The sequence below is a fragment of the Nomascus leucogenys genome, chromosome 10 (assembly GCF_006542625.1).
Source record: "Nomascus leucogenys isolate Asia chromosome 10, Asia_NLE_v1, whole genome shotgun sequence".
Taxonomy (NCBI): Eukaryota; Metazoa; Chordata; class Mammalia; order Primates; family Hylobatidae; genus Nomascus; species Nomascus leucogenys.
Genome location: NC_044390.1, coordinates 3,449,290 through 3,472,842, shown reverse-complemented (window position 1 = coordinate 3,472,842; position 23,553 = coordinate 3,449,290). Strand labels below are relative to the sequence as shown.

At 53.9% G+C, this 23,553-nt stretch overlaps 2 protein-coding genes across 7 annotated transcripts in view; both read right to left on the bottom strand.

The window, feature by feature from the left end:
* Window positions 1–3,222: 3,222 nt before the first annotated feature.
* SYT5 (synaptotagmin 5) lies at window positions 3,223–10,885 on the bottom strand. 6 transcript variants are annotated; one of them, XM_030819619.1, is made up of 9 exons: window positions 10,561–10,885; window positions 9,414–9,537; window positions 8,668–8,840; window positions 6,161–6,280; window positions 5,865–6,032; window positions 5,328–5,495; window positions 5,038–5,152; window positions 4,675–4,808; window positions 3,223–3,814 (listed from the first exon to the last, which is right to left on the bottom strand). In XM_030819619.1, the coding sequence occupies exons 2-9, from the start codon at window positions 9,490–9,492 to the stop codon at window positions 3,614–3,616; spliced, it is 1,158 nt and encodes a 385-aa protein (XP_030675479.1). In that variant the 5' UTR covers window positions 9,493–9,537; window positions 10,561–10,885; the 3' UTR covers window positions 3,223–3,613. The 6 variants fall into 6 exon arrangements, with proteins under 6 accessions (XP_030675479.1, XP_030675478.1, XP_030675477.1 ...); XM_030819618.1 differs by lacking the exon at window positions 10,561–10,885 and adding an exon at window positions 10,408–10,548 and having other exon boundaries at window positions 5,038–5,155; XM_030819616.1 differs by having other exon boundaries at window positions 3,224–3,814; window positions 5,038–5,155.
* Window positions 10,886–11,674: 789 nt separating this feature from the next.
* Window positions 11,675–23,553, bottom strand: part of PTPRH (protein tyrosine phosphatase receptor type H) — a 30,023-nt gene continuing 18,144 nt past the window's right edge. Inside the window, exons 11-18 of the mRNA XM_030821808.1 lie at window positions 18,869–18,959; window positions 18,299–18,389; window positions 16,967–17,043; window positions 16,726–16,860; window positions 16,364–16,486; window positions 16,004–16,164; window positions 12,444–12,579; window positions 11,675–12,331 (exon numbers count right to left, since the gene is read on the bottom strand). Of these exons, the coding sequence (XP_030677668.1) occupies window positions 12,182–12,331; window positions 12,444–12,579; window positions 16,004–16,164; window positions 16,364–16,486; window positions 16,726–16,860; window positions 16,967–17,043; window positions 18,299–18,389; window positions 18,869–18,959 (964 nt within the window). The 3' untranslated portion in view covers window positions 11,675–12,181. The remainder of the gene's footprint in view (window positions 12,332–12,443; window positions 12,580–16,003; window positions 16,165–16,363; window positions 16,487–16,725; window positions 16,861–16,966; window positions 17,044–18,298; window positions 18,390–18,868; window positions 18,960–23,553) is intronic.

The window sequence follows — 23,553 nt, the reverse complement described above, 5'->3', positions numbered from 1 at the left end:
CTTCTTTCTTTTTCTTTTTTCTTTTTTTTTTTTTTTTTTTTTTTTTTTTTTTTTGCCTTTTGACAAGATCTCCTTCGGTGGAGCAGGCTGGAATGCAGTGGCATAATCACAACTCACAGCAGCCTCTAAGTCTTAGGCTCAAACAATCCTCCCGCCTCGGCCTCCCAGGTGGCGGGGTCTGCAGATATGCATCACCATGCCCAGCTAATGTTTTCCTATTTTTTGTAGAGACAGGGTCTCACTATGTTGCCCAGGCTGGTCTGGAACTGCTGGGCTCAAGCAATCCTCCTGCCTTGGCCTCCCAAAGTGCTGGGATTAAGGCATGAGCCATCGTGCTTGGCCCTGTTTTCTTTTTAAATTGGTGTAAAACACACATACTATTAAGTTAATTGGGAATGACATTTAGTACACTCACAATGCCGTGCAACCATCACCACTGTCTAGTTCCAGAACTTTCTCATCACTCCAAAAGAAAACCCGTACCCCATTTATCTCCTCATTTCTCTCTCCTCAGTGCCCGGCAACCACGAATCTACTTTCTGTCTCTGTGAATTTGTCAGTTCAGGAGATTTCTTTTGGATGGAATCCTGCACTATGCAGCCTTCTGTGTCCAGCTTTCTTCACTTGGCATAATATTTTCAGGACTCATCTATGCTGAAGCATGAATCAATGCTTTCTTCTGTTTTTATGACCAAATAATATTCCACTGTTTTTCTCCCTAACCTTTGCAAGCTTCATTCTTTCTTGTCATTCAAGTCATGGCCCAGACCGCACCTCCTCAGGAAGGCTGCCCCAGACCACCCTCCCTAAGTTATCTCAGCCTTTTCACGTTTTGGTCCCAGTGTGGACTGCCATTTGTAATGGTTTTATTCTTCTGTCACTCTGCTTTCTTGTTGAGACAGAGACCCAAGGACCCCATTGTCATCATCTAAATCAATCCCAGGATTTAGAGACAGGCTTTCTGGCTGTGTGATTCTGAGCATTTCACAGGAATTCTCTCTCTCTTTTGTTTTGTTTCGTTTTGTTGTAGATGGAGTTTTGCTCTTGTTGTCCAGGCTGGAGTGCAAGGGCACAATCTCGACTCACTGCAACCCCCACCTCCTGGGTTCAAGCGAGTCTCCTGCCTCAGCCTCCCTAGTAGCTGGGATTACAGGTGCCCGCCACAACACCCAGCTAATTTTTGTATTTTTAGTAGAGACAGGGTTTCAGCACGTTGGCCCGGCTGGTCTTGAATTCCTGACCATAGGTGATCTGCCCACTTCAGCCTCCCAAAGTGCTGGGATTACAGGCGTGAGCCACCACGCCCAGCCCAAATTTTCTAAAGCATAGTTTGGACTCATTTGTCAACTGGGAATAATGATCATGTTTATTTCATGAGTTTGCTGTGAGGATTATTATTGGCAGTAATAGTAGTAACATAAAGAGCTGTCTTCATAAAGACATGCCCTACACCAACACACACACACACACTCACACACACACACACATACACACACACACACACTCACACACACACACAGGAAAAGTTACTGAATTCTTTTGGAGAAAAAAATCTCACGGCTATTATAGTCTGTGTAGCTGTTCTATTTTCACTTTCCCCATTGGCTACCAGGAAGCTTAGGAGCAAGTTTGTTTGCTGCCTCCTTTTTTGGTACGTGGGGGTAATTTTTGCCTCATTCTCCACTTAATCTGCTGCTCAGAGAGTTCTCTGGCCAAATCTTATAGGTCTTTGTTCACCACCCAAATTCTGTATGGGATGAGATAAGGTAGAAGCCAATGGAACTATCATCTTTGCTAGAAACACAGTAGGAGGCAGCATTCGTTGAAAGAACAATGAGGTCGGATGCGGCGGCTCATGTCTACAGTCCCAGATACTCAGACAAGAGGATCGCAGGAGTTTGAAACCAGCCTGGGCAACATAGCAAGATCCCATCTCTAAAAAAAAAAAAATTAGCCAGGCATGGTTGCATGTGCCTGTGGTCCCAGCTACTCAGGAGTCTGAGGCAGGAGGATCCCTTGAGCCCAGGAGGTTGAGGCTGCAGTGAGCTATGATTGCCCCACTGCACTCCAGCCAGGGTACACAGAGAAACCCTGTCAAAAAAAAGAAGAAAGAAGAGGCTGAGGCAGGAGAATCGCTTGAACCCGGGAGGCAGGGGTTGCGGTGAGCCGAGATTGCACCACTGCACTCCAGTCTGGGCAACAAGAGCCAAACTCCGTCTCAAAATTTAAAAAAAGAAGAAAAAGAAAAGAAAGAGAAAAGAAAAGAGAAGAAAAGAAGGGCTGGGCGCGATGGCTTATGCCTGTAATCCCAGCACATTGGGAGGCCGAGGCGGGCGTATCACGAGGTCAGGAGATCGAGATCATCCTGGCTAACACCGTGAAACCCCGTCTCTACTAAAAATACAAAAAAATTAGCCAGGCGTGGTGGTGGGAGCCTGTAGTCCCAGCTGCTCGGGAGGCTGAGGCAGGAGAATGGCGTGAACCCGGGAGGCGGAGCTTGCAGTGAGCTGAGATCGCGCCACTGCATTCCAGCCTGGGCGACAGAGCGAGACTCTGTCTCAAAAAAAAAAAAAAAAAAAAGAGCAAAAGAAAGAAAACGAAAGAGAGAGAGAAAGAAAGAAAGAACAAAAAGGAAAAAAGAAAAGAAGAAAAAAGAAAGAGGTGAAGTTGAAATCATTGGCTTTCCTTGCTTAACTCCATCCTCTCTCGCAGGCTCTGGAGATTTTATTCCCCGGCTCCGTGCCTCTCCTTTGCTTTGATGACAGTAAGTCGCTTGGGGGGTCAAGTCTGTGTTTGCATCTATTCTGGGGCCCCAGCACTCAACAGACCTCAGGGAATGTGGAATGGAAGGAAGAAAAAGAGAGAGGGAGGGAGGGATGCAGAAATAGGTATGAAAATCGATGTGAGTCATGGGTAAGCAAGCGAGTGGATAAATTCATGGACAAGCAAGGAAATTCTCGCGGACTCCTCACAGCCAACACGTGGCAGGAATTATTATTATCCCAACACTGTCCAGAGGAGGAAACCCAGGCTCAGAATGGTGAGTGAGGAATGAACGGGTGAGAGTGTGAGGGAGTCCATGGATGGGGTCAGGCCAGTCTCTCTCAGCGGCTTTCAGGACGAACAGCACTCACACCGCCCTGCGCGCTCCCATTCCTGGAAACGAGGTTTCCTCTTGGGCCCCAGCCCTTGCCCACCCCCATCAAGGAGCATGGGCCCAGGCCACCGGAGCTGCTGAATATTTATTTGGCCCCAGGAGCAGTGCAGGGATGGGCTGTGTTGGAAGAGAGAGGAGAGCAGACGAGGATGGCTGATTGTCAAAGCAGGGGGGCAGGACCCGGGGGCAGGGGAAACCAGGCTGCCTTCCCTTCCCAGGGGTCCCTGGGGCATCTGGGTGTGTCCGCGGGGGTCGGGGGAGTGGGCTGGAAAGTTGTCGTGATTGGCATCGTTGGGGATGAGAAGACAGGAATGGTTCAGATGGTTGGGGTGGAAGGTGGGGGGAGGGTAACGGTCAGAGGAAGCTTAAGGGTGGGGCTGGCTTGGCTTTGGCCGGTCTCGGGAGTCTGGGGTCAGGGGCTAGAGTCCAGGCTTGGCCGGGGGCTTGGGGTGGGAGTCAGGGCGCAGGCAGCAGCCTCACTCGGTCCGGGGGCCGCAGCGAGTGCCACTGGGCAATGGGCCGCCGCGGGTTGGCCAGCATGTCTGCCCAGTGCCGCAGGCCAGCCCCGCCGGCGGCCGCCCCCACGGCCACCCTCCCGATGGCCTCGTTCTTGCCCAGCTTGTCGTAGTCTAGCACGGTCAGCTCCACCTGCACCTTCTGGGGTGGGCGCGGGAGGAAGAGGAGAGAGGAGAGTGAGGGGAGGAGGTCCCGGAAGGGGCGGTGTCCGTTTTCACGGCTGAGGGTACCTCTCGCTGCCACCCGAGGGCTCGGGGCCCCGGAGCTCGGGACGGGGGAGGGGGTGGGAGACGAGAGGGACGGAGCCCGCGGTGAGGGGGAGGCTCTGGAGCCTTTCTTCCTGCGCAGCCAGGTTTCTAAGGAAATGAACCTTCAGGACTCGGTTGCGGAGCGGGTGTGTTCGGCGCCTCCTGGGGGAGCAGCCTCCTAAGAGCCGCAAAGCTGCAGAACTTCAACAGGGGCCGGGCTAGGGTAGGCGCCGTCCCTAAAGAAGTGAGGGGAGGTCTCTTTTTTCTTAGAACCAAGTTCCTGAGGAGGGCGGGGCATCCTGGTGCCACGTGGGGGGCGGGGCATCCTGGTCCCGCTTGGGGGCGGGGCATCCTGGTCCCGCTTGGGGGCGGGGCATCGTGGTCCTGCTTAGGGTGGGGCATCTGGTCCTGCTTGGGGGCGGAACATCCTGGTTCCGCTTGGTGGGGCGGGGCATACTGATCCTGCTTAGGGTGGAGCATCTGGTACTGCTTAGGGGTGGGACATCCTCGTTCCGCTTAGGGGTGGAGCATCCCGCTCCTGCTTAGAGCAGATAGGATGCCCACACCCAATTTTAAGGAGTCTCTTCCTGGAGTGGAAGAGGCTTCCTGGTCCTCACAGGAGGAAACAGACTGAGAGCATAACCTCAGACCCCCTCACCTGGTTTCTAGGGAGATGCTGAAAAGTCTCCCTCCGCCTACCAATGGCGATTACTAAAGGTCTGGGCTCTTGGAGAAGGGCAGGTTTGAGCTCACCTGGACTTGGTCACAGGGCACCTCGAAGCTGAAAGCTTCGTTGTAATAGGGGTTCAGAGTGTTCTTCTTGATGGTGGTTTTCTTCTTCCGCACCTTTTTGCCGCCCTGCAGCAGGTGGACCTTGACGTATGGATCTGGGGAGAGGAAGGAGGAGTCTTATAGCTCTGCACTGCTGAGTTCTTGGACCAACATAGAAACACTGCCTACACCCTTCGGGTCTCCCTAGCTCTATGCCAAAATCCATGCCTTCCACGGCAGCCTGGGCCTCCCTGTCCCCGAAGAAACCCGAGGCTCAGAAACTGTCAGAACGAGAACCCACCCCACGCCATCCCCACACACCCCACTCCCTTGCTTCCCACACACCTGACAGTCCTCCTACGTCCATCTTCTTCAGGTTTTTAGCCTCCAGGACGATGACGGTGAGCTTCCCGGCCGTGGGGACATAGCGGAGGGAGAAGCAGATGTCCCCAAGCTTCTCCTGCTGAAAGGAGAGGGACCCATCACCTGAGCCCCGGCTCCACATCCATGCCCCCTCAGGGGTACAATCCACGCCGCCCCGAGGGTCTGGAAAGCCTATGATCTGATTGGCTCAGGATGTTGTGGGCGGGGCTGGGCCTAGGGGCGTGGCTCGGGGCGTGACCGCGCATGCTTACCTCCTCCCGCGGAGCCGCCTGCAGCTCCCGCCAGGCCTGCACTGGCCGCCCCAGGTCCACGGAGCTCATGGGGACCCGCACCTCCCCGATGGCGTCATTGCGAGAGAAGCGGTCGAAGTCGTACACTGCCATGACCAGCACCCTGCCCCCCAGCTCCACGTAGGGGACCTGGAGTGCACAGAGAATCCGCAGTAGAGAGCAGGAAGTCAGAGACAGGGTGAGGCACAGCACAGCCAGAAGGAAGGCGTGGAGAGAGGCAGGGAGGGTCCAAGCGAACAGTTGGTGGAACTCAAATGGGGAAGTCCAGGGATCCATGCAGAAAAAAATCACGGGTCAGTGGAACCCAGATGGTACCGCCCAAGGACCAGGCTACAGCCCAGGAGTCAGTAGTGCCCAGGGTCCAGTGGAATAGCCCCAGAGCTGGCAGCTGCCACCTGAGCTGTGGCCGCCTCCAGGAAAAGCGGAAGGGGTCGGTCCCTAGTGTTCCAGGGACTGGGCACAGGCTATGGAACACCGGGCCTGAAGGCAGGAGCTCACCTTGAAGGCGAAAGTCTCCCCAAAGTGAGGGTTCAGCGTCTGCCGATGCACCTTGGTCTCGTACCGTCTCCGTTTGTCCGGCAGCAGGTAGACCCGCACATAGGGGTCCGAGGAGCCACCAAGATCCAAGGCTGCCAATCCCATTGCTTGCAGAATACCCACCAGCAGCTGCAGGGCCCAGGCACAGTGGGGGAGGTGGGGAACACTAGTCTTAGCCTCCCTTCTATGGCTCCTTTCAGAAGGGGTTGGAAGCCCCGGGATCCTCCCTGCAAAGCATCCCCTTCCTCCACACCCACCTGGCCACTCTGGAAGTCATAATCCAGGGAGTACTGCAGTCGTCCTAGCTCATGCTTGTCTGCCACCTGCTGCCCTGGCCCGGATGGTGCTGGCTCCAGCTCCTCCACTTCTGGCTGCACCTTAGGGAGCCAGGGGTAAGTGTAGGTGAAGTCTTCCCCTGATAGCAGTATCCTTCAGGCTCAGAAGCCAAGGGAGGCTCACAGGTCCCTTGGGCTATACCTGAGCGCTCACAGGCTAAGCAGAGTCAGTATTTGACTAGTGCTGTCTGCCACAGGCAGGAAATAGACATGGTAACACAGATGCAGTATGCTTGTGAAGGTTTGATTAGTGGTGTCTGCTATGGGCAAGGATTAGACATGTGTTTGTCATGCTTAGATTAAAACAAGTGCTGATGGTGTCCCATTGCCCACAGGAATAATGCAGGTTTTATTTCATATGCTAATGGATGTCCTGGGGTGCTGGTCCAAACTGCCATGTTTACTTGTGATCTTAGCACAGCAAAACATGGAGGAGAAATGGTGTATTTACTGTGTACTTGCCATTCTAAAGTAGAATGAAAAAGCAGAAGGTGTCTCCTTAACCTAGGCCAGCAATTCTTAAAATTAAATGTGAACCTGAATTCCCCTGAATCCTGTGGCAAAATGTCTGAGGTCACCTCTTCAGGGATTCCGACTTAATAGGTCAGATGCTAGCATCAGAATTTGCATTTCAACAAGTACCCAGTGTGATTCTGCTGCAGATGGTCTTTGAACATCACTGGTTTAAGGGATAGGGATGGGGCTGGACACCGGGACCCTAAATAGCATCCTTTATGGATACTAATTGAACAGCTCCTTATTGGGAAGGAAGGAGGGGAAATACCAAGTTAGTGACCACAAACTTGAGGCTCAGAGAGGGACAGTGAATTCTCCAAGGTCACACAACCAGGAAATGGTCCTTCTTGGTTGGAAACCTAGGGCTGTCTGGCTCCCAGGCAACCACTGCACTCTGCACTGAGAGACTTAATTTTCAGACCCTGCAGTGACCACTTTCCATTCCAACGGCCTCCTCCAATGCAAATGTCTTTTATTTATTTATTTATTTTGAGACGGAGTTTCGCTCTGTCGCCCAGGCTGGAGAGCAGTGGCGCAATCTCGGCTCACTGCAAGCTCCGCCTCTCGGGTTCACGCCATTCTCCTGCCTCAGCCTCCCAAGTAGCTGGGACTACAGGCGCCCGCTACCACGCCCGGCTAATTTTTTTGTATTTTTAGTGGAGACGGGGTTTCACCGTGGTCTCGATCTCCTGACCTTGTGATCCACCCGCCTCGGCCTCCCAAAGTGCTGGGATTACAAGCGTGAGCCACCACGCCCGGCCTGCAAATGTCTTTTATCCTCTCCAGGCTGCTGCTGCACTGGCCTCCTCCCTGGATTCCTTGCCGCAGATCTGTCCTACACAGGGTTCCAGAGGAGTCATCCTAACACCATCTGACCCTGTCCCTCTCATGCTCAAAACATATTTGTAGCTTTCATCACCCTCGTGACGTGGATACTGCTGAGTTCTCCAGACACTTCACTCCAGAGTGCAGCTATTGTGAAAAACGACTCTTTGTTCCCCAAATAAGCCTTAGAATCTGAATATGGGGCCTGAATCTGGATATGGGGCCTCAACACATGCTCCAACTTAGACTAGAATGTCCTTCTCTCTGGTCTCAGTTAACTCTGTCCCTTGGGTCTCAGTGCAGAAGTCACTTCAACCACAAAGCCTCCTCTGTCTGACCCTCTGTTTTAAACTTTTTCTTACTGTAAATATGTCCCATTTTCTGAAAAAAAATCAGCATATTTTAAAGTATTCTGGCACAAAGCTGGTTTTCAGCTTTCAGAGCCATTTATTTATTTATTTATTTATCTATTTATTGGAGACAGAGTCTCGCTCTGTCACCCAGGCTGGAGTGCAGTGGCGCGATCACAGCTCACTGCAGCCTCCACCTCCCCGTTTCAGTGTCTCAGCCTCTCGAGTAGCTGGGATTATACCACGCCACCATGGCTGGCTAATTTTTTGTATTTTTAGTAGAGACAGGGTTTCATCATGTTGCCCAGGCTAGTCTCGAATTCATGACCTCAGGCAATCTGTCCACCTCAGCCTCCCAAGTGCTAGGATTACAGGTGTGAGCCACCGCACCCGGCCCAGAGCCAAATATTTATATGTTTCTGTAGGTTTCTATACAGTGGGATGCCTTTTCTGCACTCCTATGAGACCCTTGTAGTATGGCACATATTACCCTGTGTGGTGAGTGTCTGTGTCAGTGCCTGACTCCCCCACCAGACTGGGAAGTTCTTGTGAACAGCAACTAGTTCTGTTCCATCTCCAGGTCCCCAGAGTCCAGTTGAGGGCTAGACACACAGGGAGGATGAGCCAGTAAGGTGGGTTCCTATAGGAGGGAAGGGAGTAGGGACTGGGACCAGCTGAGCCATTGAGAGGAGCAGGGTGCTGGAAGGGGCCAGGTGGAGGGGCTGGGCTGGGCCACACCTTGTCTATGTAACTCTGGCCCAGCCCCTTCACTTCCTGAAGGTGGACCTGGGCTTGGGCCTGGCTCTTCTTGCCTGTCTGCCTCCGACAGCGCTTCCGGTAGAGACAGAAACAGCAGCTGAAGACGAGGAGGCCTGAGACCAGCACGATGGTGGCCAGGGCCCAGGGGGGCACTGCAGAGGGGTGAAGACAACACACATTGAGGCCTGGACAGTGCGCCGGCTGATTCAGTCCTGATTACACGTGGAAGCCGGAATGCTGGCCTCCTTTTCCCTCCAGCCATTTTCATTCCATTTCTTCCCGTGTTTTTCTTCCACCTAATGTGGCCTATAGGGAGATTCGATGCCCTAACCCAGGCTGACACCATCTGGATTTGCTTGCTTGCTAGTTCTGCCTTTCCTTACCCGCCCCCGCCCCCCATTTCTGCTCAACTCCTGATGCTTTTAGAAGAAGCCCTGCTCCTCATCGGGCCTCAGTTTCCTTATCTGTAAAAGAAGGGCTAGGTGGACCTTCCAATTCTAAGATCCCATTCCATGCATCACCCCTTGATCCGGTTTCGATTTTTGTTGCAAATCTATTCCTTTGTTTTTCCCCATTTCTTTCGCATTCCAGTTCAGGATGAAGACCCGGAATCCCAGCCGGATTTTCCAGCCCGCCTGCCCAAGTACACCCGTCCGAATCCCGCCCCTCGCGATCCTGGCCGGGCTTTCTCTCTGCTCGGCCCCCCGCCCCCGGGTCTTGCTCACCTGGGCGGTGGCTGATGCGACTGGAGTCCGGAGGCGTGTCGGGCGATGGAGGCCCCGGGGTTGGGGGCTCCGGGAACATGGTGGCGGGGTCCTAGAGTCTTTTCTGCAGAGGCACTCAAGCACCCTAGTCCCCCATTCCCACCCCAGACGTCCATTGAGCCCCACGCACAATAAAGAACTCCAACTCCCATGAGACCTCTGCGCGAACAGCCGCGCAGAAACCGGACAGCCACCGCGAGTCATGCTGGGAGTTGTAGTTTCAGCCTCCCCGCCCTTGAGAGGGGGTGTCCAGGACCTAGTTCCATCCCAAAAGGATACCCTCTTCCTCCACGGCCCCACAGGCATCCCGCTGACTTCTGCCTCGTCCTCGCCCCTCCGCAGGGTCTGAACCGGAAGCGGGCGAAGGCAGGCGTGGGAACCAGCGGACCGCGTTGCCCAGAGCAACAGCCGGGCTCCTCTCGAGCGGGGTGAGAGCAAAGCTGGTTGCCCGGGCAACGGTTTGTTGCCAGGACAACGGGCGGGGCTGACGCACAGACGCGGAGTCCCGGCGGAGCAGGCTCGCTCCGGGGCCCACCGGTGCCTGGGCAATAGCCCGACTGGCATCCTGAGATCCCGCGAGGTGGGGAGGGGGCAGCCTGTGGTCCAAGCGCCCACAGCCGGCTGCTCCCTCCGCACCTGGTCCTGGGAGCTGATACGCAGGCTCCCTCTTCCCTCTCCTCAGTTTTGCTGGAGGGCGGGTCGGGGGCTGCCCGGTGCCTGGGCTGAGCCCCCTCATCCTTCTTGGCCTGTTGGTTTCTCCACGCATCCGTGCTGCCCTTGTGACCGCCTCGGTCTCCACGCTGTCTCTTGACCCCAAATAGGCGTCTTCCCTGTGTCTGCCTCCCCATCCCGCCTGTCTCTCTTGCCTATCGCCTGGCCTCTGTCCCCAGGATCTCTCCCCCTCCCCTCCGCCTGGGCCCCCCTCCCCGCCCTCGGCTCTTTGTCTTCTCCATACCTGTCTCGCGTCCCCAAATGCCTGTCTCTCCGCTTCAGGCTCCAGCCCTCCCTCTGGTTGTCCCCCTAGTGCCCCAGCCCCCATTCCCACACCCCTTTCCTCTAGGGATGCGGATGCGGATGGGCTGAGGGCGGGGGACCCAGCAGCTCCTACCTGCTCGGCGGCTGGACGGGACACTCCCGGGAGACGCCGAGGCGCCAGCCCCGCCCGGACCCCACCCCCTGCACGTGGGCGGTGGCGCTGTCCCGGGTGCTGATCGCGGAGCTGTGCGGGGCGGGGGAGCCGCGGAGCGGAGCTGGATCCCGTGCGCGCGTGTGTGCCAGTGTGCGTGTGCGCGCGTGTGTGGTGTGTATTGTGTGTGCCCGTATTTGGTCTCGGGTAGGCGGAAAGCCCCGCCCCGCCCCTCCTCCCGCCTCCACCCGGGAACCTCGATGACGCCCACAGATGTTTATCCTGATGCCTTAGAATTTTCTGCCTTCTGGTCCAGTCGTTGGCCGTCCAGACCACTCCACTCCTCCCGTCCCAACACACACAACACACACCCTGTATAGCCCAAAGAACGGCATGCTAGGATACTCAGTCCTAGGACCTAGGAGACCCCAGAGCCCCAATGGAGACCCAGACTCTGTGGGGTTCAGCATCAAAGTCCCCAGCTATCAGCCCCCAGATATCGCCCTCTAAGTTCCCCTAACACCAGTCCCAGCAGGCGGCCAGTGCGGTGACTCACACCTGTAACCTCAGCATTTTGGGAGGCCGAAGCAGGAGGAATGCTTGAGCCCAGGAGCTGGAGACCAGCCTGGGCAACATAGCAAAATCCTGTCTCTACAAAAATGAGCCAGCGTGGTGGTGCGCACCTGTGATCGCAGCTACTCTAGAGGCTGAGGTGGGAAGATCACCTGGGCCCAGGAGTCAGCCACTGCACTCCAGTCTGGGCAACAGAGCAAGACCATGTCTCAAAAACAAAAACAAAAACAGAACAAAACAACAACAACAACAAAGAAGAGTAAAAGAAAAGCTCAGAAGGCGAGTCCCCAAGCACTTAGGTCCAGCGAGCCCTGTCCATACTGCCGAGACCCTGGACACAAACGTCTGGACACTGCCTTCTCTGAGAGACTCAACCACCCAAACCTACATTTTTTCACGTGCAAATGCGTGGGTCCCTCTAGTCCCCTCCTGGACGTTTGCTTCTATCCCTGGATACCAGGAACCCATCCCTACGCCCAATCCAGTATTATTTCCAGACCCAGAAATCCATGGGACAACTGTCTCTGGGGAGAACAGTGATTTAATAAATTACGGGATAGAAGGAGAAATATATGTGGATGGTGGGGTGCAGGGAGACCTTGGGCACAGGGACTCCTTCCCACCCCAGATTATAGAAGACTGATTTGGTTTCTGAAGTAAAATCAGGGCAGGATCCTTCCTGCCTTTGGTCCTCAAGTAGCCAGAACTCCAGACCCAAATTCCTTCCTGCCTCAGAATCTAGGCTCCAGCCTGTTTCTTTCTGCATCCCAGAAAAACCTAGGGAATCCAAGCTACCATCTCTCTCCTCCTTCAAGGAACCAGGAATCCAGATCCCCAGCTCCCATAGGACTCATCTGAAGCCCACCAGACCACTCTCTCCTGGGGAAACCAGAGTTTGGGATCCCAGCCCCCTCCTTCCACAGCACCCAGGAGTCTGGGAGCCCAGCCCCCTGCTCTTCCAGGAATCTGGGCTCAAGTGGGCGTCCAGAGCTTGAGGATGCCTGGGCTGCCAACCCAGCCCCCTCGTCACTTAGACCTCCAACTCGTGGGCCTGGATGGCGGCCACGTTCTCGTAGATGAGGTTTTCCACATTCTCATACGTGACCTCCTTCTTGGCTGGGGCCTGGGCTGACTGTTGGAGGAACCGCAGGATGCACTGGTGCAGGAATACGTACTGAGCCTGGGAAGCGGGCACGGGAGTGAGAGGCGTCCCCCTAAGTCTGGGCTGCGTGGAGCCCCAGGGTCCCTCGTCCCACTGCCTCCCGTCCTGTGTCGCTGAGGGGCTGCCTCACCTCAGTCTGCACCATCAAAGGCCGGCTCTCTCTCATCTTCCTCACAAAGTTGAAAGGCCCAAGGAGACCCTGGGACTGCAGCTGCCGGAGCAGGACATCCAGGGCAATGAGGGTGCCTGTGCGACCCACGCCAGCACTAGGCAGAACAAGGGAAGGGTCAGACCAAGGGGCAGGAGTGTGAGGCCCCAGGGTCATGGCTGATTGGAGGGATCTCTGAATGATGACAATAACTATGCCTGCTCACACCTGTAATCCCAGCACTTTGGGAGGCCGAGGCCGGTGGATCACCCAAGGTCAGGAGTTCAAGACTAGCCTGGCCAACCTGGCGAAACCCTGTCTCTACCAAAAATACAAAAATTAGCCGGGTGTGGTGGTGCACACCTATAATCCCAGCTACTTGGGAGGCCGAGGCGAAGAATCACTTGAACCCAGGAGGTGGAGGTTGCAGTGAGCTGGGATTGCACCATTGCACTCCAGCCTGGCGACAAGAGCAAAACTCTATCTCAAAAACAACAACAACAACAACAAAACTATGCCTGGAGTTCCTTCCGTCTGTTAGGCTCTGTTCTAAGTGCCTAATGGGCCTTCTTCACTCCTCCCAAACCTAAGAAGTCGGATGTACTAGCACATCCATTGTACAGATGGGGAAATGGAGGCTGAGTGAGGTGAAGTCCCATTCCCCAGGCCACTCAGCTAATAAGTGGCAGAGCCGGGGTTCAAACACAGGAAGAGGAACTCTCCAGCCAATCATTTAGTAATTCCTTTAAACACGAAAATTAGTCTTTTGTTTTGCTTGAGACAGGGTCTCTCGCTGTCTTGCAGGCTGGAGTGCAGTGGCATGATCTCGGCTCACTGCACCCTTGACCTCCTGGGCTCAAGTGATCCTCCTGTCTCAGCCTCCTGAGTAGCTCGGATCACAGGCATGCACCACTGCATCTGGCTAACTTACTAACTTTTTAATAGAGACGGGGTCTTGCCACGTTGCCCAGGCTGGTCTCAAACTCCTGGACTCAAGTGATCCTCCCACCTCAGCCCCCCAAAGTGCTGGGATTACAGGCGTGAGCTACTGTGCCCAGTGAAAAAATTAGCCATTTTAGGCTGGGCACAGTGGCTCACACCTGTAATCCCAGCACTTTGGGAGGCTGAGGTGGGTGGATCACGAGGTCAGGAGATCGAGACCATCCTGGCCAATATGGTGAAACTCCATCTCTACTAAAATACCAAAAAAAAAAAAAAAAATCACTCCAGCCTGGGGGACAGAGCAAGACTCCGTCTCAAAAAAAAAAAAAAAAAAAAAAAAATTACCCAGGTATGGTGGCGGGCGCCTGTAGTCCCAGCTACTCGAGAGGCTGAGGCAGGGGAATCACTTGAACCCAGGAGACAGAGATTGCAGTTAGCCGAGATCACATCACTGCACTCCCAGCCTGGGCGACAGAGCGAGATTCCGTACTCCAAAAAAATAAATACATAAAAAATTAGCTATTTTAGGCTGGGCGCAGTGGCTCACGCCAGTAATCCCAGCACTTTGGGAGGCTGAAGCGGGCGGATCACCGGAGGTCAGGTGTTGGAGACCAGCCTGGCCAACATGGAGAAACCTCATCTCTACGAAAAATACCAAAATTAGCCTGGCGGGGTGGCAGGCACCTGTATTCCCAGCTACTCAGGAGGCGAGGCAGGAGAATTGCTTGAACCCAGGAGGTGGAGGTTGCAGTGAGCGGAGATTGCACCATTGCACTCCAGCCTGGGTGACACAGCTAGACTCTGTCTCCAAAAAAAAAAAAAAAAAAAAAAATAGCTATTTGAATGTGAGCAATTTATCACACTCACAACGCTGTGCAGCCCCCACCTCTAGCAAAACACTTTCATCACCCCTAAAGCAGACACCACGCCCATTAGGCCATCTCTCCCCATTCCCTTCACCCTCCAGGGCCTGGAAGCTACTAATCTGTTTAGTGTCTCTGTTGCTTTGGCTGTTCTAGATATGCTTCTGGATATGCATACTAATGGAATGATGTAATGATATCCACTCAGCTCTAAAATGGGGAGGACACTGCCGGGCGCGGTGACTCATGCCTGAAATCCCAGCACTTTGGGAGGCCGAGGCGGGTGGATCACCTGAGGTTGGGAGTTCGAGACCAGCCTGACCAACATGGAGAAACCCCGTGTCTACTGAAAATACAAAATTAGCCGGGCAAGGTGGCACATGTCTGTAGTCCCAGCTACTCGGGAGGCTGAGGCAGGAGAATTGCTTGAACCTGGGAGGCAGAGGTTGCAGTGAGCCGAGATCATGCCATTGCACTCCAGCCTGGGCAACAAGAGCAAAACTCTGCCTCCAAAACAAACAAACAAATAAATAGATAAAATAAAATGGGGAGGACACCCTTTTGCCATGAGGCTGTTATGAGGAGCAGTAGGACTGTGTACATGTTCACTGCCACTGAAACCAGAGCCCCAGTCTCAGGGGCTGTCACTCTTCCTCATCTCCCTAATAGTTACCGTTAGATGAAACCTGACCTACAGGACTTCAGCATAAGTATCAGGAAAGGGTAAGCTGTGGTGGCTCACGCCTGGCATCTCAGCACTTTGGGAGGCAGAGGCAGACGGATCACGAGGTCAGGAGTTCGAGACCAGCCTGGCCAACATGGTGAAAGCCCATCTCTACTAAAAATACAAAAATTAGCTGGGTGTGGTGGTGTGTGCCTGTAATCCCAGCTACTCGGGAGGCTGAGACAGGAGAATGGCTTGAACCTGGGAGGCAGAGGTTGCAGTGAGCTGAGATTGTGCGATTGCACTCCAGCCTGGGTGACAGGGAGAGACTCCATCTCAAATAAAATAAAAAAATAAAATAAAATAGAATAAGTAGAATAGAATAGAATAAAATAAAATAAAATAAAAATAAATATCAGGGAAGCGGTTGATGGGAAGGCCCTGCACTCCAGCACAAGGAAGTGTCTCCACTGTTTCTCAGAATCTGTGGCCACATCCCCATCCTGCGCCTTCATCTTTTCTCCCTTCTCTTCTGCATTCAACCTTCTCTGCCTTTACCTTTTCATCTTTCTTTTTTTCCTTTTTTTTTTAATCGAGACAGAGTCACCCAGGCTGGAGTGCAGTGGTGCGACCTCAGCTCACTGCAACCTCTGCCTCCCAGGTTCAAGCGATTCTCCTGCCTCAGCCTCCTGAGTAGCTGGGATTATAGGCGCCCACCACCACACCCGGCTAATTTTTGTATGTTTAGTAGAGATAAGGTTTGTATGTTGGCCAGGCTGATCTCAAACTCCTGAACTCAAGTGATCCACCCGCCTTGGCCTCCCAAAGTGCTAGGATTTACAGGCATGAGCCACCGCTCCTGGCCTGCCTTTTCATCTTTCGTTCCCATCTTTTCATCCTTATCCCCCTTCTTTTCTTAATCTGCTTCACGCCTCCCTTTATCTTCCACATCCACCTCCTCCTTCTCTCCCTCTTCCATCTCCCCTGTAAGTTCCCAGGGTCCCGTCTAACACAACTGTCTGAGCCCCAAGGAGCGGTTCTCTGGAGGGAGAGGGTCCTGGGCTGGTCCCCACCTGCAGTGCACAATGGGTGGGCCTCCCTCCGTGGTCTGATCCAGCCACTGCCGGAGCATCCTCCAGAAAGCCAGCAAGTTGTCTGGGGAGGAGGGAACGCCATGATCCGGCCAGGCCTGGTAGTGGAATTGGCGCAGGGATAGCGTCTTCTGCTCCTCCACCTGGAAGGAGGGAGCACTCACAGGCTCTGGAGATGAACGTAGGGAGGACCTGGCTTCTACCACTAGGAGCGGGTTCCCTGGGGCACACTGCAGCTCCTCAGAGGAGTGGGCAGAAGGTTGGAGTTGGTGGAGGGTCCCGGATGCATGGCATATGTCACAGGGGAAGGCTGAGGGCCAGGATGGGGCTGGGCACACGCACCTGGAGGAGCTGCAGTTCCCGCACCGTCCAGTTCTCCATCACTTCCTCACCTACCAGGGTTACCCGCAGGTGCCCATGGGTGCAGGGCTGCGAGTCCACAGGCCAGTAATGCTCACACCTCACCTGGGGGAGGAGGAGGGCTTAGAGAACACAACTCCTCTTCCCCAGGTCTGTGGGGTCTGCCTTAGGCCCATATGTGAACCAGCAGATGGGCTGGGTGGGGAGTGGGGAACGGGTCTACACTGAAGACGCCTGGGGTTACCCTGGAGGAATCCATAAGGTCTGGGTGTGGGGTCTACATTGGATCAGTGCTCGGGGCGGGGCCCTGCACCCAGTCAGCACCCAGGACTCAGGTCTCTCACCTGGCCAGCCTCCATGCAGTTGGTCAGCATGACCAGGGTGTGGCTCTGTTGTTCCCACACCAGGCGCCAGAAGTCACCCACCGTCTGTGGCAGGGGACCCTGGGTTGCAATGAACTCCTGGGGGCTCCGGAGACCCTGGTTGAGGAAGGCAGGCGGGTCAGGGGGGCCTTTAGATGACCCCTGCCAGCTCTTATCTCTCCAGGCCCGCTGGGCACCCTTTCAGTCCCAACCACGACCTTACGGGCATGAAGCTGGCATTGATGTAGTCAGAGCCTGGCTCCTCATGGATGGGCTTCAGGGGCACCCGGGACCAGTCATCTAGGAGAAGAGGCCAGCATTAGCCAGGCAGAGAGAGCCAGAGAGGCACAGAGACGAGACCACAGACAGAGAGACCCAGAGAGGCACAGAGACGAGACCACAGGCAGAGAGACCCAGAGAGGCACAGAGACGAGACCACAGGCAGAGAGACCCAGAGAGGCACAGAGACGAGACCACAGGCAGAGAGAGCCAGAGAAGCACAGAGATGAGACCACAGGCAGAGAGACCCAGAGAGGCACAGAGACAAGACCACAGGCAGAGAGACCCAGAGAGGCACAGAGACGAGACCAAGACAGAGAGACCCAGAGAGGCACAGAGACGAGACCACAGGCAGAGAGACCCAGAGAGGCACAGAGACGAGACCACAGGCAGAGAGACCCAGAGAGGCACAGAGACAAGACCAAGACCCACAGACAGAAGTCATGCTGAGATACAGGCAGACCCTAGGAGCTACGCAGGGATTGAGAGGGGCGGAGGGACCTCAGCTGCAGGGAGCAGGCCAGGAGGACTCTCAAAGGGACCCACAGCCGGGTGCAGTGATTTACACCTGTAATTCCAGCACTTTGGGAGGCTGAGGTGGGTGGATCACCTGAGGTCAGGAATTTGAGACCAGCCTGGCCAACATGGTGAAACCCGGTCACTGCTAAAAATACAAAAATTAGCTAGGCATGGTGGCGGGCGCCTGTAGTCCCAGCTACTAGGGAGGCTGAGGCGGGAGGATCGCTTGAACCCAAGAGGTGGAGGTTGCAGTGAGTGGAGGTGGTGCCACTTCACTCCAGCCTGGGTGACAGAGCAAGACTCCATCTCAAAGAAACAAAAAAGGGGGGGTGCCGGGTGCAGTGGCTCATGCCTGTAATCCCAGCACTTTGGGAGGCCAAGGCGGGCGGATCACAAGGTCAGGAGATGGAGACCATCCTGGCTAACACGGTGAAACCTCGTCTCTACCAAAAATACAAAAAATTAGCCAGGCGTGGTGGCGGGCGCCTGTAGTCCCAGCTACTCGGGAAGCTGAGGCAGGAGAATGGCGTGAACCCCGGGGGGGTGGAGCTTGCAGTGAGCCGAGGTCGCGCCACTGCACTCCAGCCTGGGCGCCAGAGTGAGACTCCGTCTCAAAAAAAAAAGAAAGAAAGAAAAAAAAGGGGGACCCACGGTAGGGGGTGGGTCTTGTTTCTCAAAGCGGGTAGGAGAAGGGGACTGGGGTGGGGTGCCGAGTAGATCCGGGCTGGGATGAAAGCAGTGGGCTCCCGAGACTCACAGGGCAGCACATTTCTGTAGCGGTTTTTGGCGTTGTTCTCTGAAGCGGAAGCCACCATCTGAGACTGGCTGTGGCTCACCAGGGAGAGTTGCTGGGGGTGCAGGCAGAGGGGGTACCTGGTGTTGGATTTTCTTTACTCTCCCTCGAGGGTACCCCCCGAGCTCCCCTTGCCTTCTTCGGCATCACCCCTTGTTTATCCCTTGCACCCTGAGATTCTATGGCACCCACAAAGACAGAACTTATGTGTGTGCCACCTGCCCTGTGGGGCATTTGGGAGGATTTAGGGAACCATGGGATTTCTTCGGGCAGGCAAGAAAGCAGGTGTCAGGGGAGAAAGGACTCACGGGGTGGGGGCAGAGAGAGCTACTTTAGGACTGACCCACCATTATTTTAAGATTTCAGTGAGTGGAGAGGTAACATGGCTGGGAATCTCTGCACAATCCAATGATATATGTGGCCGCTTTTGCTTAATCCCGAAAGCCGTGAGGTCTGGCCAGGGGGTGGGGGTGAGGGTGGGGGGTCTGGGCCACCAGAGGGAGGCTGAGCTCAGCCCCTCTGTCCTCTCCCCACCTGGTATTCGTCTGCAAAACCGCAGTTGCTGTCCTTCTCATTCTTCCTGACGTGGTCAGCAAAGTCTTCAGCCGGGATGTCCCCTGGGGAGCTATGGGTTTTGGGGGAGCAGGGAGAAAAGACTGTAACCTCTTTTAATCTTGCACTTTTAAGGGCTGGGCATGGTGGCTCATGCCTGTAATCCCAGCACTTTGGGAGGCCGAGGCGGGTGGATCACCTGAGGTCAGGAGTTTGAGACCACCCTGACCAACATGGAGAAACCCCGTCTCTACTAAAAATACAAAAATTAGCTGGGTGTGGTGGTGTCTGCCTGTAATCCCAGCTACTCAGGAGGCTGAGGCAGGAGAATCGCTTGAACCCAGGAGGCGGAAGTTGAGTGAGTTGAGATTGCGCCACTGAACTCCAGCCTGGGCAACAGAGCAAGACTCTGTCCGTCTCTCATTCTCTCTCTCTATACACACACACACACACACACAGACACATACATATATATGTATATACATATACGTATATACGTCTATATATGTATATACGTCTATATATATGTGCTTTTGGTATCAATGAAAAGGTGTCTTTGATCCAGCAATGCCGCTCCTGGGTATATCCCCAAAAGAACTGAAAGCAAAGACTCAAAAAGCTATTTGCATGCCCATATTTATAACGCTCACAATAGCCCAGATGTGGACGCAACCTAAGCCTCCATCTATGGGGGAACGGATAAACCAAACGTGGTCGAGCCATACAATGGAATATGATTCAGCCTCAAAAACAAGGGAGGCCGGGCGCAGTGGCTCACGCCTGTCATCCCAGCACTTTGAGAGGCTGAGGCGGGAGGATTGTTTGAGCCCAGGAGTTCAAGACCAGCCTGGGGAACACAGCAGGACCCTGTCTCCACAAAAATTTAAGTATTAAAAAATCAGCCAGGGGTGGTGGTGCACAACTGTGGCCCCAGCTACTTGGAGGCTGAGATGAGGGGATCACTTGAACCAGGAGGTCAAGGTTGCAGTGAGCTGTGTTTGCAACTATACTCCAGCCTCGAGTGAGATCTTGTCTCAATTTTTTAAACTAAAATTAAAACATTAAAAAAGTTCCTTGACTTCATGGAACTTCAGCTCTTTCTCACTCTTCCCCTTGTAATATAATTTTTTTTCTTTGGAGACAGAGTCTCGTTCTGTCACCCATGCTGGAGTGCAGTGGCACGATCTCGGTTCACTGCAAACTCCGCCTCACGGGTTCAAGCAATTCTCCTGCCTCAGCCTCTCAAGTAGCTGGGACTACAGGCGCACTCTGCAATGCCCGGCTAATTTTTTGTGTTTTAGTACAGACAGGGTTTCACTGTATTTCCCAGGCTGGTCTCAAACTCCTGATCTCAGGCAATCCGCCCGCCTCAGCCTCCCAAAGTGCTGGGATTACAGGCATGAGCCACCGCACCCAGCCTGTAATATAATTTTATAAATGTTGTCTCACCGGGCGTGGTGGCTCACACCTGTAATCCCAGCACTTTGGGGAGCCGAGGCGGGTGGATCACGAGGTCAGGAATTCGAGACCAGCCTGGCCAACACGGTGAAACCCCGTCTCTACTAAAAGTACAAAAATTAGCCAGGTGTGGTGGCAGACGCCTGTAATCCCAGCTACTTGGGAGGCTGAGGCAGGAGAATCACTTGAACCTGGGAGGCGGTTGCAGTGAGCAACGATCGTCCCACTGCACTCCAGCCTGGACAACAAGAGTGAAACTCTGTCTAAAAAAAAAAAAAAGTCTCGACCCAGTTTTGAGGCTGGCTGGAGGATGCTGGTTGGCTCTGGTGTTTTGAGCAGCTGATTGGGTCTGTACCCCATCACCGCTTTACTGGGCTCTCACACTCTGAGCCACTGTGCACGTGCTCTCATCACGCCAGGACCAGGTGCCAGACGACCAGGCATGGCCCCTGTGATCCTGAGCTCATGAAATTACACAAACTAGAGAATCCTAAACCCAGCTTCCCTGCCTGGCCCATTCCCTCCCTTGGAAACTCCTGCCTGAAGTTCCTCCCTGCACCTCTGCCTCCTGAGTGTCCCTGGTGCTTCCTCCTGTGGCCCCTCAGGGTGGGACAGGCACTTTCTCTCTTGGAAACTGTGAGTAACAAACTCTTCATGTCTGTCTCTTGATCTGCTGACTTTACGATACCTAAAGAATAGTAAAACCGGCTGGGCCCGGTGGCTCACTCCTGTAATCTCAGCACTTTGGGAGGCCGAGGCGGGTGGATCACCTGAGGTCAGGAGGTCAAGACCAGCCTGGCCAACATGGTGAAACCCCATCTCTACTAGAAATACAAAAATTAGCTGGGCGTGGTGTTGCACACCTGTAGTCCTAACTACTTGGGAGGCTGAGGCAGGAGAATCACTTGAACCTGTGAGGCGGAGGTTGCAGTGAACTGAGATTGCACCACTGCACTCCAGCCTGGGTGAAAGGGCAAGACTCCGTCTCAAAAAATAAAAAATAATAAACATAGACAGCCCTACACTTACACTTCTCATGCAGACCAGTTTTTTCTCCTTCCTGTCATCCTATCACCATGGCCTGGCGTCTATATCCACTACTCCAGGGAACACCTTTCTCCAAAATCGTCATGGCCTCCCTGTCTGTAATTGCAAAGGCCACGCTTCAGCCCCCACCAGCCTGACTGCTCAGCAGCATTTAGCACCACCGCCTGTGCCTGCCTTTTCTGCTGGATCTTCACTGTTCCAGAACACCCGTCCCTGGCTTGGCCCCCACCTACCCAGCTGCTGCTTGTCCATTTCCTGGGCAGGCCCCTCCTCCTCTGTCCGTCTTAAAAGGTAACTGTTCTCCAGTGTCCAACCCCAAGCCATTTTTCTCGCTGGACACACACTTCTTACCGGGTTTGGCCTGTTCCTGTAGTTTCACTTTCTTTCTTTTTCTTTTTCGAGACAGAGTCTCACCCTGTCACCCAGGTTGGAGTGCAGTGGTGTGATCTCAGCTCACTGCAACTTCAGCCTCCGGAGCTCAAGTGATTCTCCTGCCTCTGCCTCCTGAGTGGCTGGGATTACAGGTGCCAGCCACCATGCCCGGCTAATTTTTGTATTTTTAGTAGAAACGGGGTTTTGCCATGTTGATCAGGCTGGTCTCGAACTCCTGACCTCAAGTGATCCTCCCGCCTCGGCCTCCCAAAGTGCTGGGATTACAGGCATGAGCCACCACGCCTGGCCTCTTGTCTGGATTATTACAAATCTCTTCCACATGTTAGACTTCTTCTTACACGTGTTAGACTGTGTCACCAGCCTATTCAGAATCTTCCAAGAACTCTCATCTCACAATAAATCCAAAGTCCTAATTTTCATCTACAAGCCTGTGCCTGCTCTGGCCCCACTGACGTCTCTCTGACGTCACTTCCCACCACCCTCCCCTTCCGCTGTCTACTCAGTCGGAGACGCACGATGTTCTCTGAACCTCACGTGTGCTGTTGCCTCAGGCCCTCCACTCACCCGTCCCTGTCCTCGGAGCACCTTTCCCAGATGCGTGCACGGCTCCTCTCCCACTTGCGTGGGCCTGTACTCAGATGACTTCCTCTTAGTCATCTCGTTAGCAAAGCTTTCCTTGAATATCCTGCCTAAAATATTCCTGCTGGGTGCAGCGGCTCACGCCTGTAATGCTAACACTTTGGGAGGCTGAAGTGGAAGGATTGCTTGAGGCCAGCAGTTCAAGACCAGCCTGGGCAACCTGGTAAGACCGCCCCCCCGACCCCCATCTCTACAAAAAATTTAAAAATTAGCCAGGCATTGTGGTGCGTGCCTGTGGTCCCAGCTGCTGGGGAGGCTGAGATGGGAGGGTCACTTGAGCCCAGGAGGTCGAGGCTGCAGTGAGCTATGATTGCGCCACTGCACTCCAGCCTGGGCCACAGAGTGAGACCCTGTCTTGACAAATTAATAAATAAAATAAAATAAAATAATTCATCTGATTTTCTCTCTAATTTCTTCTAATTTTCACATTAGAAGAATATCGAAATAGGCCAGGGGCTGTGGCTCATGCCTGTAATCCCAGCACTTTGGGAGGCCGAGGCAGGTGGATCACAAGGTCAGGAGTTCGAGACCAGCCTGGCCAACATAGTGAAACCCTGTCTCTACTAAAAAATACAAAAATTAGCCGGGCATGGTGGTGCATGACTGTAGTCCCAGCTACTGGGGAGGCTGAGACAGCAGAATTGCTTGAATCCAGGAGGCGGAGGTTGCAGTGAGCCGAGATCATGCCACTGCACTTCAGCCTGGGTGACAGAGCAAGACTCCACCTCAAAAAAAAAAAAAAGAATATCAAAATATTCCTCTACCCTTCCTATCCCCTCCTCTTGCCTTGTCTCCAAGTTTATTTTATATATATATATATATATTTATTTATTTATTTATTATTATTATTATTTTTTGAGACAGAGTCTCACTCTGTTGCCCAGGCTGGAGTGCAATGGTGCAATCTTGGCTCACTGCAACCTCTGCTCCCGGGTTCAAGTGATTCTCCTGCCCCAGCCGCCTGAGTAACTGGGATTACAGGCGTGAGCCACTATGCCTGGCCCTGTCTGAAAGTTTATATCATATTTTTTATGATCTTTTTTTATTTTTTTATTTTATTTTTTTTGAGACAGAATCTTGCTCTGTCGCCCAGGCTGCAGTGCAGTGGCGTGATCTCGGCTCACTGCAAG

Coding starts and splice junctions, on each gene's coding strand:
- SYT5 (XM_030819614.1), bottom strand. CDS start 10,016: ATGCCAGTCGGGCTATTGCCCAGGCACCGGTGGGCCCCGGAGCGAGCC. Junction 5,156..5,327: donor AGGCGGCTCCGCGGGAGGAG/GTAAGCATGCGC, acceptor CTCTCCTTTCAG/CAGGAGAAGCTTGGGGACAT. Junction 4,809..5,037: donor GGACGTAGGAGGACTGTCAG/GTGTGTGGGAAG, acceptor TCCTCTCCCCAG/ATCCATACGTCAAGGTCCAC.